Source organism: Nicotiana sylvestris, chromosome 4 (genome assembly GCF_000393655.2).
Source record: "Nicotiana sylvestris chromosome 4, ASM39365v2, whole genome shotgun sequence".
Classification (NCBI taxonomy): Eukaryota; Viridiplantae; Streptophyta; class Magnoliopsida; order Solanales; family Solanaceae; genus Nicotiana; species Nicotiana sylvestris.
Genome location: NC_091060.1, coordinates 161,873,379 through 161,887,707, shown reverse-complemented (window position 1 = coordinate 161,887,707; position 14,329 = coordinate 161,873,379). Strand labels below are relative to the sequence as shown.

The 14,329-nt window shown below is 35.5% G+C and overlaps 2 protein-coding genes across 3 annotated transcripts; both read left to right on the top strand.

Annotated features, from left to right (window-relative positions):
- Window positions 1-490: 490 nt before the first annotated feature.
- Window positions 491-7,901, top strand: LOC104246866 (uncharacterized). Of its 2 annotated transcripts, XR_716086.2 has the most exons (5): window positions 491-1,192; window positions 4,236-4,721; window positions 5,101-5,616; window positions 7,205-7,475; window positions 7,695-7,901. XR_716086.2 is itself a non-coding variant. In XM_009802763.2 (4 exons), the coding sequence occupies exons 1-4, from the start codon at window positions 692-694 to the stop codon at window positions 7,286-7,288; spliced, it is 1,587 nt and encodes a 528-aa protein (XP_009801065.1). In that variant the 5' UTR covers window positions 491-691; the 3' UTR covers window positions 7,289-7,693. The 2 variants fall into 2 exon arrangements, 1 of the variants encoding a protein (XP_009801065.1); XM_009802763.2 differs by lacking the exon at window positions 7,695-7,901 and having other exon boundaries at window positions 7,205-7,693.
- Window positions 7,902-10,800: 2,899 nt separating this feature from the next.
- LOC104246878 (patatin-like protein 2) lies at window positions 10,801-13,857 on the top strand. The gene is made up of 7 exons (XM_009802775.2): window positions 10,801-11,064; window positions 11,170-11,354; window positions 11,468-11,654; window positions 11,792-11,953; window positions 12,465-12,767; window positions 13,033-13,208; window positions 13,512-13,857. The coding sequence occupies exons 1-7, from the start codon at window positions 10,933-10,935 to the stop codon at window positions 13,576-13,578; spliced, it is 1,212 nt and encodes a 403-aa protein (XP_009801077.1). The 5' UTR covers window positions 10,801-10,932; the 3' UTR covers window positions 13,579-13,857.
- Window positions 13,858-14,329: the final 472 nt, after the last annotated feature.

Here is a 14,329-nt window from a genome sequence, read left to right as displayed (position 1 = left end):
CTTTTGAAATTGAGCTATTTTTGAACGACCAGTTATAAAACTGGCTATTTTTGAATTTCTCCAAATTACTGGGGGCAGCAAACGGGCGGGTCGGGTTGGATATGAGCGGGTTGAAAAAATGTCTGTAAAAAATCGATAAAGTATTCGACCCAATCCATATTTAATACGGATAAAAATAGGTTAACCGACGAATAATATGGATATTCATATTATCCATGACTTCTTGAATATGATCACTTTTGGGAGAATTATTAGTCTTCCAAACTTTCATTTATTTGAGTCTTTACAAATGTAAAAGTTAAACCCATTAGTTATCTATTGGTTATCCATTTTCTAAGTAGATAATATAGTTTTATCCATATTTGATCCATTTTTAAAAAATTCATCCATTATGAGATAACTGTTTTTTTTAACCATATTTCAACCACTATAAATTACTAATATGAACAGAATTAGGTGCAAATTATAAAAAAGAACATATACATCATAGGTGTAAAACCCGAAAAGCTCACACAGAACCCATCTGCGGTGAAAACGCAGCAGCGGCAGTTCACTAGTAAGCCACCACCCAGCGCCGTTTTCCTTTGCCCCTTATTATTTTTTTTTCTTGGCCTTTTTATCCAAGTCTTTTCTTCTATATTTTTTATAAACCCGCCTACCCTTTGCAACCCTCTTTTAACTCTCATCATCTATGGCTTCCTCACCCGAAGAAAATCGCCGACGGCCGATCGACGACGACGACGACGAGACCGAACCCGACGAAGACGTCGATTACGAAGAAATCGAGGAAGAAGACGAAGATGAAGAAGAAGAAGAACAGCCAAAGCCAGTTACCGAAGAATCTCGAATGCGTTCCGATAGGGTTAAAATGGAGAGTTTATTCCGGCGGCTATCTTCAGAGCGAGTGCCTTTACGAGTCCACGATGTGATTATTAAAGGCAATACTAAGACTAAGGAATCACTCATCGAAGTTGAGGTAGAAGCCCTAAAAAATGCCACTACTGTTCAGGAGTTGCTTAAGGCGGCTAGTATTGCTAATGCGAGACTTCAACAGCTTGATATCTTCGATTCCGTTAATATTACTCTTGATTCCGGCCCACCGGAGCTGCCTGGGACTACTAATGTGGTTGTTGAGGTTGTGGAAAGTGAAAATCCACTTACTGGAAGTGTTGGAGTTTTTTCCAAGCCTGAGGTATTTTATCAATTAACTCTGTTTATCTGAGTTTGATGTGTTATGTTTGATTATACGTTTAAATTAACTCAAACTATGAACGATTGATTGATGTGTGAATGAGGAACATGTGACACTTTACAATTAAAACATTTAATTGGCTGCACTACTATGAATGACTCAGAAAAATGTGCTCGTGTGCTGATGTGCATGTTCAATATTTGTCCCTTATTCAACCACTATACTCTAATAACTTAGATATGTCAGTTCCTAGTTTCATCTGTTTTAAGCTTGGAATGACAGCCAGTTGAACAGCCTAGGAAAGTGACGGCTTTATTCGTGGACTTGGACATCTTTGTGTATCTACAGTGTAACCTGTAGGTTCACTGGATCCAGTAGTTTTTGCAGGCCCTGTGTATGTATTAAGAAATTCACTAAATATCTATAAATATTTGACTATAAACCTTGTTATTTTCGTATAGTAACTTGAGGTCGTTGTAGGAACCCTTAAACTTCAAATCCTAGGTCCTCATCTTTCTATATTAAAATCTATTATACAGCATTGTTGGCATGTTCCCAAGTTCCAATCACTTTTTACCATGAGTGTGAACATGATATCCATGTCCCCCTTTGATATTATACATGGCAAAATTTTCTCCTCGTAGTATGGACTTGTCCTCCACGCAATAATTGATTTGTTGGATCAGACAATTTCCATTTCCTCCTTTTCCTCTAATTTCGGCCATCTGGTGTTCTTTCTTGTTGTCGTGGCAGCTTTACTTGAATTGTCCTATTTCTTATAGTCAGCTAAGTTTTGTCTGTCATGGATGTATGAAGATTTGCAAAATTATTCTCATGATTTATGTCTCAATTCTATCTTGATCGCCCTATCTTTGATCAAAACTTAGCTGGATTTTTATTACAGTTAACTAGGTTCAGATCGTTACCCCTTTTCCTTTGAATAAAATGACTTGTATATTTCTTTCTCCATTTTATATGTTCCTAAGTTTTGGTACATGTCATCCAAGGCATTTCCCAGCTTTGCCTGTCACCTCCTTAGCTTCTTTCTTTGCCCATCTTATACTCTTCAAGCTCCTAATCTGCTGTTGGTAACTTCATATTCTCTCATTTTGCTTTAATAGCTCTTTGCACCTCCTTACTCCTTTATCATGATTCTTATGGTTGAAGTCCTAGGCGTTTAGATATACCCAGAACTCCATTTGCTACTTTTTCTAATGCAACCTATCATTTCTTTCCGAAGGATGTCAGTATTGGCTTCTAAATATCATCCTCCTTCCTTCATTAGGTTGTCACTTCTGGTTTATGCATTTTAGCTTCTCTCACCAAATTTTTGGCTCCTCGTAGCTCTTCTAACTCTTTAGCTTCACATCCAGCCTCTAGGACCATCAGGTGGCTATGGCTTCTTTGGTATGATTTTGCAATTATTATACGTCTTATTGCTTGTTTCTCGTGTGTTCTTTATATGGATATCCAAGGGCAGAGGTCCATTCCCTTGACTCGTACTGATGAGAATTTGAGTCCATGAGAAATTGAACAAAAGGCCGTGGAATTAGCCTATTTCTTGCGTGTACTTTCAAATATTATCAACTGTGATTCCTTCTTTTAAAATAAGTATTGGTTAAAACTGGATCATAAGTTAGATGAGCCTCTAGACAGCCTTCCACTTATGCATTTTCGGATGCCACAACTATTTCTCCATGTGTTTGGTCGAAAGCGTTGCTCTATCTAGTTATATGTCCCCGCAGATCTCTCTCAAGAACTAATAAAGTTCTGTTGGTCATTACCTGTCAAAAAAGTAAATATAAATTTTGTTGGTCATTTGAATTCTGTGAATGAAGGTATAGTATCTTCCGAATTTAGTTTAATTTCATCATCCAATGGTATTTGTAGACCATAGATATTAATGATACTGTTCCCTTAATAGTCTTAACGGGATTGTGAAAAAAGAAAAAAGAAAAAGAAGAAGAGAACTTGTCTTGGATTGGTTCTTGAAGCTTTTGTCTTCCATTTTCCTCTCTTTTTTGTACTCTTCTCATCCCCTTTAACGCCCTAAATACCGAGATTCATAAGCATCACAGAATTTGATAAATATTCCACACTACTAACCTAAACATACGATGAATCTAGAGCATTCTAGCTTATAACTATTTTAAATCCCTTGATCAAGTCAAAATAATGAGCAGCTTTAGTTTGTATGTTAAAGCAGGAAAGTCTGTCTCAGAAAAGAAACGTATGAAAGCAGGAAAGTAAACTATGTCGGGAAAAGTTATTGATTAAAGGAGCAATTATTTTTTGATAAGAATGATAAAAGGAACAACATATGCATATTATTGTTGAAATAGTCTCTCCGAAATAGTTTGCAATCACCAAAAAGAAAAGCGGTGTTACTTCATCAAAAATAAGAAAAGTGGTGCTGGAATTCTTTCTTTCAGAAATTTGGCGGTAACTGCACAATGAAAGAATGTGCTTCTTATCCCACATATGAAAGGGTCTATTTCTCAATTTTCAGAGAGAAGTATCTGTTATAAATCTCTAGGGCTTCATTAACATTGCTAGAATGAGGTTAAAGAGTAATTGGAAAAGTTGTTGAAACTCAGAGTAGGAATCAACATTTAGAGGAGGGACTCATTGCAAATATTATAATTTCGTGAAGTAAAATAAGGGAAGACCTTTTAGAACTTTGACTGGAAATTCAAATTGAGACAAGGGCCTCAATAGCAAACCCTGATACTATGAAGGATAAAAAGAGAATAAGAGTTTCTCGGGATAGTTGCCAAAGACCTAATATTTAAAGAAGAGAGTCAATAACCAAAGTTTGATACTATAGAGAAAGATGAGAGAAAAGACTCAAGCTGTTATGTTTTTTCCACTTCAGTTTGCATGTGTAACTAAAATCTGTTCTGTGATCTTGCTATTGGTGACAATATATTGGGTTCTCTCACATGGTGTGTGAACATGCTTTGGAATTATAGAAGCAGCATGCTTTCTTCAGTTGCTGTTTTTTCTCTTGGATTTTGATTAAAACTTCAATTTGCTTCTGTAGGCTAGAGCTTGGTCGCTTGAAGGTTCATTGAAGCTGAAAAACTTGTTAGGTTATGGGGATATATGGGATGGGTCTTTGGCTTATGGCTGGGACCTCACTTCAGAGGTTAGTGCTGGTGTGTCTCTGCCCAGATTCAAAAGATTGATCACCCCTGTGACAGCTCGATTATCTCTTCTTTCTCAAGATTGGCTGAAGTTCTCCTCTTACAAAGAACGAGCTTTGGGAATTTCTCTTGGCCTACTGTCATCTAGAAGCCATGATTTGACATACAGTCTCTCTTGGCGAGCCTTGATTGACCCATCACAAATGTCATCGAGAGCAGTGAGGAGACAGCTTGGACATAGTTTAATTTCAGCTCTAAAGTATACATTTAAAATTGATAGGAGAAACTCTCCTCTGAGACCAACCCGAGGATTTGCCTTTCTTTCATCTTCTCAAATTGGTGGCCTCCTACCAGATCACCGGGGGTTACGCTTTCTCCGTCAGGTTCGTACAGTTCATTGTCTGTTATTTTTTTTCTCAAATAGATTTTCCGTCTGTGTGACTGAAACCTCTTTAAGTTTTTCTTAAATAATGTCTGTTACTAGTGTGATATCTAGGTTTGTTTTGATGTTGAACAGTTAGATTTAACTGCAGTTTTCCTTCTACCCATTCTGTTTTGTTGTTTCAGTTGTAATCTATATCTCACTGTCATTTAGATCGACTGCTAGTGGCAGTAGAATAGTTTTGTAACTCGTCATGGCCATCTTGCCTGGTATCTATCAATCATATATTTCCCACCATTATGACAGTCTTACTCTGAACCTATGTATGCTTCTGAACTATCAGATCCACTGTATAACAAAACTTATGGATCTCTGAACAGGAGTTGGACTTCCGCTATGCTTTACCTCTGGGATTTTATAATGCCGCTCTCAACATTGGAATTTCTGCTGGTGTAACTGTCCCATGGGGAAGTGGGTTCTTAAGTCTGCCTACCTTTTTACCTGAGAAATTTTTTCTGGGTGGTAATTCTTCTCCAGTTTGTGCACTTGGGGGGCCATCATCTTTATTGGGCTTCAAGACCAGGGGATTGGGACCTGCTGAACCTAGAAGGCAAGTTGTAGAGAATTCCAGTGATGAGAGCTATGATGCAGCTTCTGCAATGGATTTTGTGGGAGGAGATCTCGCTGTTACTGCTTTTGCGGACCTTTCTTTTGATCTACCATTGCGGGTATTGAGAGAAGCTGGGATTCATGGCCATGCTTTTGCTTGTACCGGAAGCCTGAACAAATTAACAGAAAATGCCTATAAAGATTTGTCTTTACAGAAATTCCAAGAATCATTCCGAGCTTCAGCTGGATTTGGTGTCATTGTACCGACCAAGCTCTTCCGAATGGAGGTAAGTAATCCATGTTAAGATCTGCTTGTGGATTTTCCTCCTCCGCTGTAAAAATTTGTTCCCTTGTCCATTATGCACATACAAGCTACGTGTCTTTTTAACTGTTGCACCGATATTCACTGGAGTTTCCACTTCTGGGGGTAAAGAACAAAAGTGAGACTCAATTCTGACCACCTGATGAATAATATGGTGTCTTTGGACTGGTCATCCTGTTAAAAGACGGGTGGAGAGGAGGGGCAGAGAGCGAGGTTCTGGAGGAGTGAGGGGGTTTAGGAGAGGAATGTTGTCAAGAGAATTTTCTTGAAATTGCTCAGTGATGCACCTCAACCGTTGAAGCAAATAATCTGTTGGGAAGAGATTGAATTAATAGTTTGGTTAGGCTAGTCTTTCTGCCATGTGGAGCCTATGATGGCTTGCTATGTTGACTTAGGAAATAAGAATAGAAATTACATTGAAAGAAAATGTTTCTTTTTTTAAGTTCGAACCATGCTGTAGACAAAAGCATGGTACTTAAGTGGAGAAGGGTAGAGGGCTGGGCTCCCGTGCGCCATAGGCCCTCGGGGATCTTTCGCTTATTAAAAAAACACATAGAAATGTTCCTTTTTTCCTCAGGGGGTTTGGGAAAAGGGGAGTTGGGGGTGGGTTTTGGGGGGGGGGGCTTGCTTGCTCAGTTTCTTTGCATTAGCTACTGAAGTGTATGCTGCTTTGGGATTTATTGCTAAGTGTTGTTAAAAACTAGCTTGAGGCGCACTTAAAACCTGAAACTAGTTGTAGCGCAAGCTGGATGTTTCACCTCACTTCGATGGCGCCTTAGTGCATATACTAAGGTGTGTCTCGTCACTCACAGGCCTGCACCCAGGAGGGCGACATGACATGATATTCATAGATCGTAAATTGAAAGAATGAATGTGTGAGCTTTTAGGAAAGAGAAATTTAGGATTTAGTGTAAGAAAACTATTTTGTAAATTTGAAAAGAAACAAATAGGGTACTTTTGCATCCGAAATTTATACATGGTTTTCAAAATTGGCCTTTCATCACTTCATACATTTCACTTAATTGTATAGTGTTTCAATTCCATTATCCATATAAATGCTTTTTGGTTTTATAGTGTTTTGCTTGTATTGACAGGGGGTGGGGTGGGGGGGGGGGTGTATCCTATTGGTAAGGATTCTCCACTCCTAACCTTTGGTTGGAGGTTGAGTCCCCAATGGGAGCAAAGTGAGAACAAGCAAGTGGTGCACTTCTGTGTTGGGTGGGTGGTTTTACCAAGCAAAAAAAAGTTTTATCTTTTTTCTTGTATCACATATATATGATTTTTATTTGCTCTTCAATTGGGCCTGTCTCCACTAAAGCTCCTTCAGAAATGCTATGTGCTTTGAGCAATAAGCCCAACAAATTTTGGCGGTTGTCTATGTTTCTTGCCTTTGGCAACACCTATGGCTCGATAATTATCTTAATCTGAATTTGGTATCAGATGTTCAGACGCATAAATGTAGTTGATAAGAGTCGAAATTACAGGATGATATTGGACATAAATTCTTTGAACTATTCTGTCTCAAGTGCTTGACTTTCTGATTATATCACCAGGTTAATTACTGCTACATACTGAAGCAGCAAGAGCATGACCGAGGGAAGACTGGTGTGCAGTTCAGCTTCTCTTCATCTTTCTAGATGCTCAACGTTGCATGTTATGTTGTGAATTGATAACGGCATAATTTTCTTCCAGTAAAATTGACATAGTTTTATCCCGCATTTCTCTGTTTTGTCTGAGATGCGAATTTAGTCGGCCCCAGGAAGTGCACTTCAGTTTCAAAATATGGACATTTTTCAACCCACTGTTACAAGCAAATAATTGGTGGTGAGTATTAGTATACATGGTTTCCCTCCGACTGGAATTTTATGGACGATGAATACTGTGATTTTCTAGCGGGTGAAAAGATCCTCTGCCCCACATTCCCTTTTTACTTCTTCTTCTCATAATTCAGCTTTCGAATTGATGATTTCGATGTGCTATACCTTGTATGAAGAACTCACTCCATTATAGTTCTTTAACGGGCAACCTGTGATTTGTTTGCAGGATTCCTAAGAGATCTGCTCCTGCATGTCTTCAATTGTCCAAAAGTAACTTTTAGAAATGATGATTTATCTACTCCCCCCTCCCCCTCCCCAACCCCCCGGGAATTTAATTAGTAGTACTTAGTTATGATCGTATTGGCAAGACATCCTGCATGAGAAACCAAATAAACGAAGACATTCATTTATAAAAAAATGTAGGGTTATGACTTTTCCAAGTTTATGTTGGTTTTAATGTTTGGGCAAAGATTGCTTTTGGCCTGTGGCTGAAATTATTTACACTTGGTAGCCACAAAAATGTATGAAATTACATATACAAAAAATATGAGTACAGTCAGACCTCTCTGGACCTTTCTATAACAGCATATCTATATAACAATATTTTTCACTATAAAAGCCGAACTTTTTTGGAACCAATTTTTATGTTATGTTATAATATATGCTCTATAACTTGTATATTTTTTCAGTGGTTATTTTGAGAGCCGCTATACAATGTCATTTTGCCTTAATATTTTCAGTTTATTAAGGTATTTAGATAAACAATCAAGCTATTACAAGCCAATTAAAAGGAGAATAATAAATTCATTACATGAAATAAATGGATAACACGACCTCTGTGCCGTGACCTAAGCCTGACACTGTAAATCGAAGAACAACATTAGGCATCACACACACAAGTTGTATTCTTTACCAAATGGAAGTACCTGAAAACTTAGGTATTTATAAATATTAGACCCAGTTTTTGCCATTTTCTTTAGAAACCTGTGGCTAGCTAGTTAGTTTCCCCTTTTTTTAAATTAAAATTAAAAAAAAAAACAATAAGAACATAATATGTAGTGTACAAATAAATATCTATGGTAACTTTACCCAAATACTTAACCGCCGTTTCATCCTATCCATTTCATAATGCAATCTCAGCCATTGTGCTGAGAAAGTGGGTAGGGCCGATATAGGTTGTATAAATCCAGGTCCATGACTTAATCTTTCATTAAGTCTAATGAAATAACCTAAATTTGTAGACAAGAGAGAATGTCCTATGGTTAGCTATTGCTTTTGACACACGTTAGTGGTTGCGGAAACAAATGCATGTCTAGTAGCATAAATTGACAAGAACATGTCATATAGAGAAACTACTCAATAGGGTCATGATTTACATTAATGGAAAATGGTATGACGATCATATAAACAGAGAAAGATCCAAGATTTGAATTTTATGAGTTTCTACAACGATTTTGATCTATATACACAATAATTATTGGGTTCACAGTTAAATATTTATAGATATTTAATGAATTTCTTAATATAAAGACCAGTCGCCAACGAGGTAAGTACAACAATTGACTACACTACACATATGAATTACATTCCAGGACGTCCTTATAGTTTGAAATTAAATTACTCTAGTTATAAATAATCTTTGAGATATAAAGAAATAGAATACCAGAAGTTCTGATGCATGTGATTTAAGTGAGGAAATTATAGAGGTACATTATATTAAAAAGTACATCGTTTACTATTCTACTTAGAAAATTATTGTGTTTGCAATAATATTATTATCGAGTATAAGATGACAGTGTTTTATGTGTTTTCGTAGAGAAAATCTCTTTCGACGTTGATTAGTAAACTCATGCCAAACTTCCCATTTAACCAATAAATTAAAGAAGCTTGAAAAGTTCAGCTTCAATGATAGGGAGTACAAGAGATTAGTAATACTCGTCCTATGCAACAAGAGATATGCTCTTGACGACTTAATTTGACTAATTCTCTCAATTTAAACTCATTGCTTTCACGATAAGAAATATCGGCACTTAAAATAATAAGATAAAGAATAAGGCGAATAATCTCACAAGGTTACCACCAATAGAGGTAATGGGATGGATAAGATTTCATCGCCATTAATTAATGGTCGGTGGTTCGAGCCGTGGGAGTAGATAATTTTTTGATAGGGAGTGCTTGCCCTATATAGCGAATATAGATTAGTCAGGTCATTCGGCTCCGGATACCAACTACAATCAGACCGTTCTCTAACAACATCCTTATATAATAACACTTTACTCTAAAAACCAAGTTTTTTCGGAACCAAATTTCATGTTCTATTATAATATATGTTTCTCTATAGTAATAATTCGTTATAACATCTAAAAATATCCGGAACAAATGAGGCTGTTATAGAGAGGTTTAACTGTAGTTGAACCATAAAACGAAACAAATTTCAGTAGGTTGACAAATCAAATCTAAGAAAGTGGTCCTAATTCTCTCAATCTAATCTCATTTCTTTCACGATAAGAAATATTAGCACTTGAAATAAAGAAGTTAAGACTAAGAATAAGGCAAATAATCTCACAAGTTTAGGTTACCATGCACCAACGGATGTAGCGGGATGCATAAGATTTTTTGGCGAATTAATGTCCCGGGTTCAAGCCTGGAGAGTAGAGAAATTTTTAGTTGCGAGCGCTTTCCCTTAACATGCCCTATACAGCGAATCCGGTTACTAAGTTCTAGATACCAAATGGTTGAACCAAGAAAACAATAAAGATTCACTAGTTTGACAAATCAAATCTTAGAAAGTCCATAGTACTTAAGATGTGGTCCAATGCATAAACACACAAACTTGTACGAGTAATAATACTTTACGCTGGCGGCTTTAATATCTTGCTTATGTAGATTTTGAATCTACATAACCACTAAACTACACTTTTGGATTGTGTTAAGAGTATTCAAAATTTAATATATAGAGATAAAAAAAATAGATTTTGCCTTATATATTCAGTGTAATTTTTCGGCGAAGGGTTATCGGGTGAACACCCTTGCGCCCCCCTAAATCCGCCCCTGGCTGAAGCCTGAACAAGAAATATTTTCAGTATAAGAAAATTCAAATGTTTATTTGTCTTGTTCTAAGTCCAATTTAATTGAATAATACCAATTCTCTAGCGTGTTTAATTTTCGCTTCACGATATTCAGTCCTCATTGCTACATATTTCCCAGAATTTTCTTTAACTTTTCATAGAAACGTACATTCTCCATTTGATAAGTCAATCATTGACCCTTAAGTCACCAAGTCTATGTAGAGCGAGGCCTATAAATATGTTTCCTTATACATTGCAAAAGATATCATAAACTACTTCAATAATATTCTCATTACATACACTTCATAAGTTCAACAGTATTGTCCAAGCCTTCTAGATCAGTTTTATTACCCTCTTTTGATTAGAATATCAGTTTAAAAGATTAAATTATCATAAATGGAGAGAAAAACATCTCAAATCCAACCTCCAACTTACGGTGATTTAATCACTGTTCTTAGCATTGATGGAGGTGGCATTCGAGGAATTATTCCAGCTACCATTCTCAGTTTTCTTGAAGCTCAACTTCAGGTCAATTTTCTTTTACATACATATGTATGATATAATGATCAATCCATTTCCTCTTTTTAATTTTTGCATGCATGGGAAATAAAATTTATAGCATGAAATTTGCAGGAGTTAGACGGCAATGATGCGAGACTTGCAGATTATTTTGACGTGATTGCTGGAACGAGCACTGGTGGTCTTGTGACGGCCATGTTAACTGCTCCTGACGAAAATGATCGTCCACTTTATGCAGCCAAAGATATTACCCCATTCTACTTAGAGCATTGTCCAAAGATCTTTCCACAAAAGAAATGGTATATATACAATTACTATATAAATTTCTCTCTGGTACTGTACGTTTCCATTCTTTTTGTGCTAACGATAACTAACCGAATTTTACAATTTTGATGAATTAACAAATATGTAGCGGTTTGTTTGCTCCAATTGGGAACATGGTGCAAGCTATAATAGGACCAAAATACGATGGAAAATACCTGCATGAAGTCGTCAAGGAGAAGCTGAAAGATACTCGTCTTAGCAATACGATTACTAACGTTGTCATTCCTACTTTTGATATCAAGAAATTGCAGCCTACCATCTTCTCCACTTATGAGGTACATATCTGTCTAAGTTCGTCTTAATTCATCACTTAATCATATTAACTATTTTGGTTTGATGCAAACGTACGTGATACATGTTTACTTTTTATTTAGTTTTTACCAAATATGGGATCTTGATTATTTGGATGCAGACGAAACGATCAGCATGTTATGATGCAAAACTCTCTGATATTTGTATCAGTACATCAGCAGCTCCTACTTATCTTCCTGCTCATTATTTCAAAGTTGAGGATGGCAAAGGCAATGTAAAAGAACATCATCTCATTGATGGTGGTGTTGCTGCAAATAATCCGGTATATATACACACTTTACTACTCTCTCCGTCCTATTTATTGGTGATGTTTAAATATCGAGAGTTAAACGAGTTTGTCTTTGACCACAATCTTTTCATATGCCTTTTGAATGTTACTCCATCAATTTTAATTTATGTGAACTTATTTGACTGTGCACAAAGTTTAAGAAAGAAATGAAGAATTTTAAAACTTGTCCTAAACAAGCCATAATATTTGTGTGGTTATATTTCTTTTGAAACTTGTGGTGTTAAATATGCGGGAGTAAGTAGCTATAAAAACTTCTCATTGAGGGTAGGATTGGAACTTCAAATTAAATTCTTTCCTTATCTAGAAAAAGATCATTCTTTTTTTGGAACTGACTAAAAAGGAAATCACATAAACTGGAACAGAAGAAGTATAAATTATTAATTATTGTGACTTATATTACTTTTTATATAGTTTCCAAATATATAAATTTTATTTCTAAAAACTTAAAAATTCTATGTTATATATTGGCATGTGTTTTCTGCAGGCTTTGATTGCAGTATCAGAAGTAAGCAAAGAAATATTGAAGGACAACCCAGATTTCTTCCCTATAAAACCAATGGATTACGGGCGTTTCCTTGTAATATCAATAGGGACAGGATCTGCAAAATGGGAACATAAATATAATGCATCAATGACAGCCAAATGGGGTATTGTGGATTGGTTATTTCACAAAGGTTCCACACCACTAATCGAAGTGTTCACCCAATCAAGTGCTGATTTGGTTGATTACCATAATTCTGTTGTTTTCCAAGCTCTTCGCTGTGATGATAATTACCTTCGAATTCAAGTATGTAGTGTCATTTTTATTCTTAATTATGTTTTTTTACTATAGTCTATAGTGGAAGGGGAGCTTTGGAGCAACGGTTAAGTTGTCTCCGTGTGACCTATAGGTCACAGGTTCGAGCAGTGGAATTAGCTACTGATACTTGTATCACACCTCCTTGGAGTGCGACCCTTCTCCGAACCCTGCGTGAACGTGGAATATTTTGTGCACGAGGCTACCCTTTATTACAATGGTTGATTAATATTTTCTTGATTATTGAAATTAACAGGAGGATGAACTGAATGGAACAGAAGCCTCAGTTGATATAGCCACAAAGGAAAATTTGGAAAGGCTAGTGGAAATAGGGCAAAATTTACTAAAGAAGCCACTTTCAAGGGTAAATTTGGAGACAGGTTTGGCAGAACCAATTCCTAAAGGAGGAACTAATGAAGAAGCCCTTAAAAGGTATTGAAACATTGATAATACTTTGATAAATTAAGAGTAGGAAATATGTCAAAAGTATAAAAACAAAATAACGCTTTTATTGGCCACATGTGCATGGTAAACTTTGTGTATAAAAAACAGGGACAACTAGAAAAGGTGTTAGAAAAGTCCTCTCTTGTCCTTTGTGAATAATATAATTTAATTTGTTCTCTCAGTACGTAATTAAGTTAAACTTAATGTATACAATCACTTGAAGTTATCTTAATTTGAAAATATGAAAACAAGTTAACTTATTAAGTGTTTGTATATTTCTTTTGATGACAGGTTTGCAAGGTTATTGGTGAATGAAAGAAGACTTCGCGAATCAAGATCGCCACTTATCAATAAATAAAGTCTCGAACTAATGCAGTCTATCAAGAAAATCCTATATATATTCTTGAAATCCAAGCAATATGTTAATTATTTTAATTCCAACGAAATTTCCCTTTTTTTTGGGGGATTAGGTATAGAATATTCTGTATAGAATTTATTTATTTATTTATATTTGCGGCAATAATTTAGAAGTGTGCTCACCACCATTCAATTTGACATATGTAAGAAATGCTCTATAGAGTAGTATGTTGTATGTAACATCCCCGTAATTCATACTAATGTAAATGTGTTTTACTCATGATAGTATTTAGGGCTGATCATATAATTGTTATTTTTTTCACCACAATCATATAACTTGTTTCCTCATACAAAAATTATAATGATCAGAAAACACAGTTTATGATAGTATTTTCTTATTCTATGTTTTTATTTTTTATTTTTAATCTAATAAATAATAACTTTAAAATAGTAGAAATACATATTTTTAGCCGCATATATATATATATATATATATATATATATATATATATATATATATATAGTTTTGCCCTACAAGAATACTCTTACAAAATCCACAAAAAATAGTTTTCTAGTTATTTTTGATTTTTGTAGAATTTCTAGGAATTGCTATTTATTTGTTTGCATTTAGTTACATTTTTGTGTATATTTAATATCTTAAAATTATAGAAAAATCATAAAAATCTTCAAATCTTCATTCCATATCATTTTAGGTTTAATTGCATTTTTTGGAATTAATTACTTATTAATTA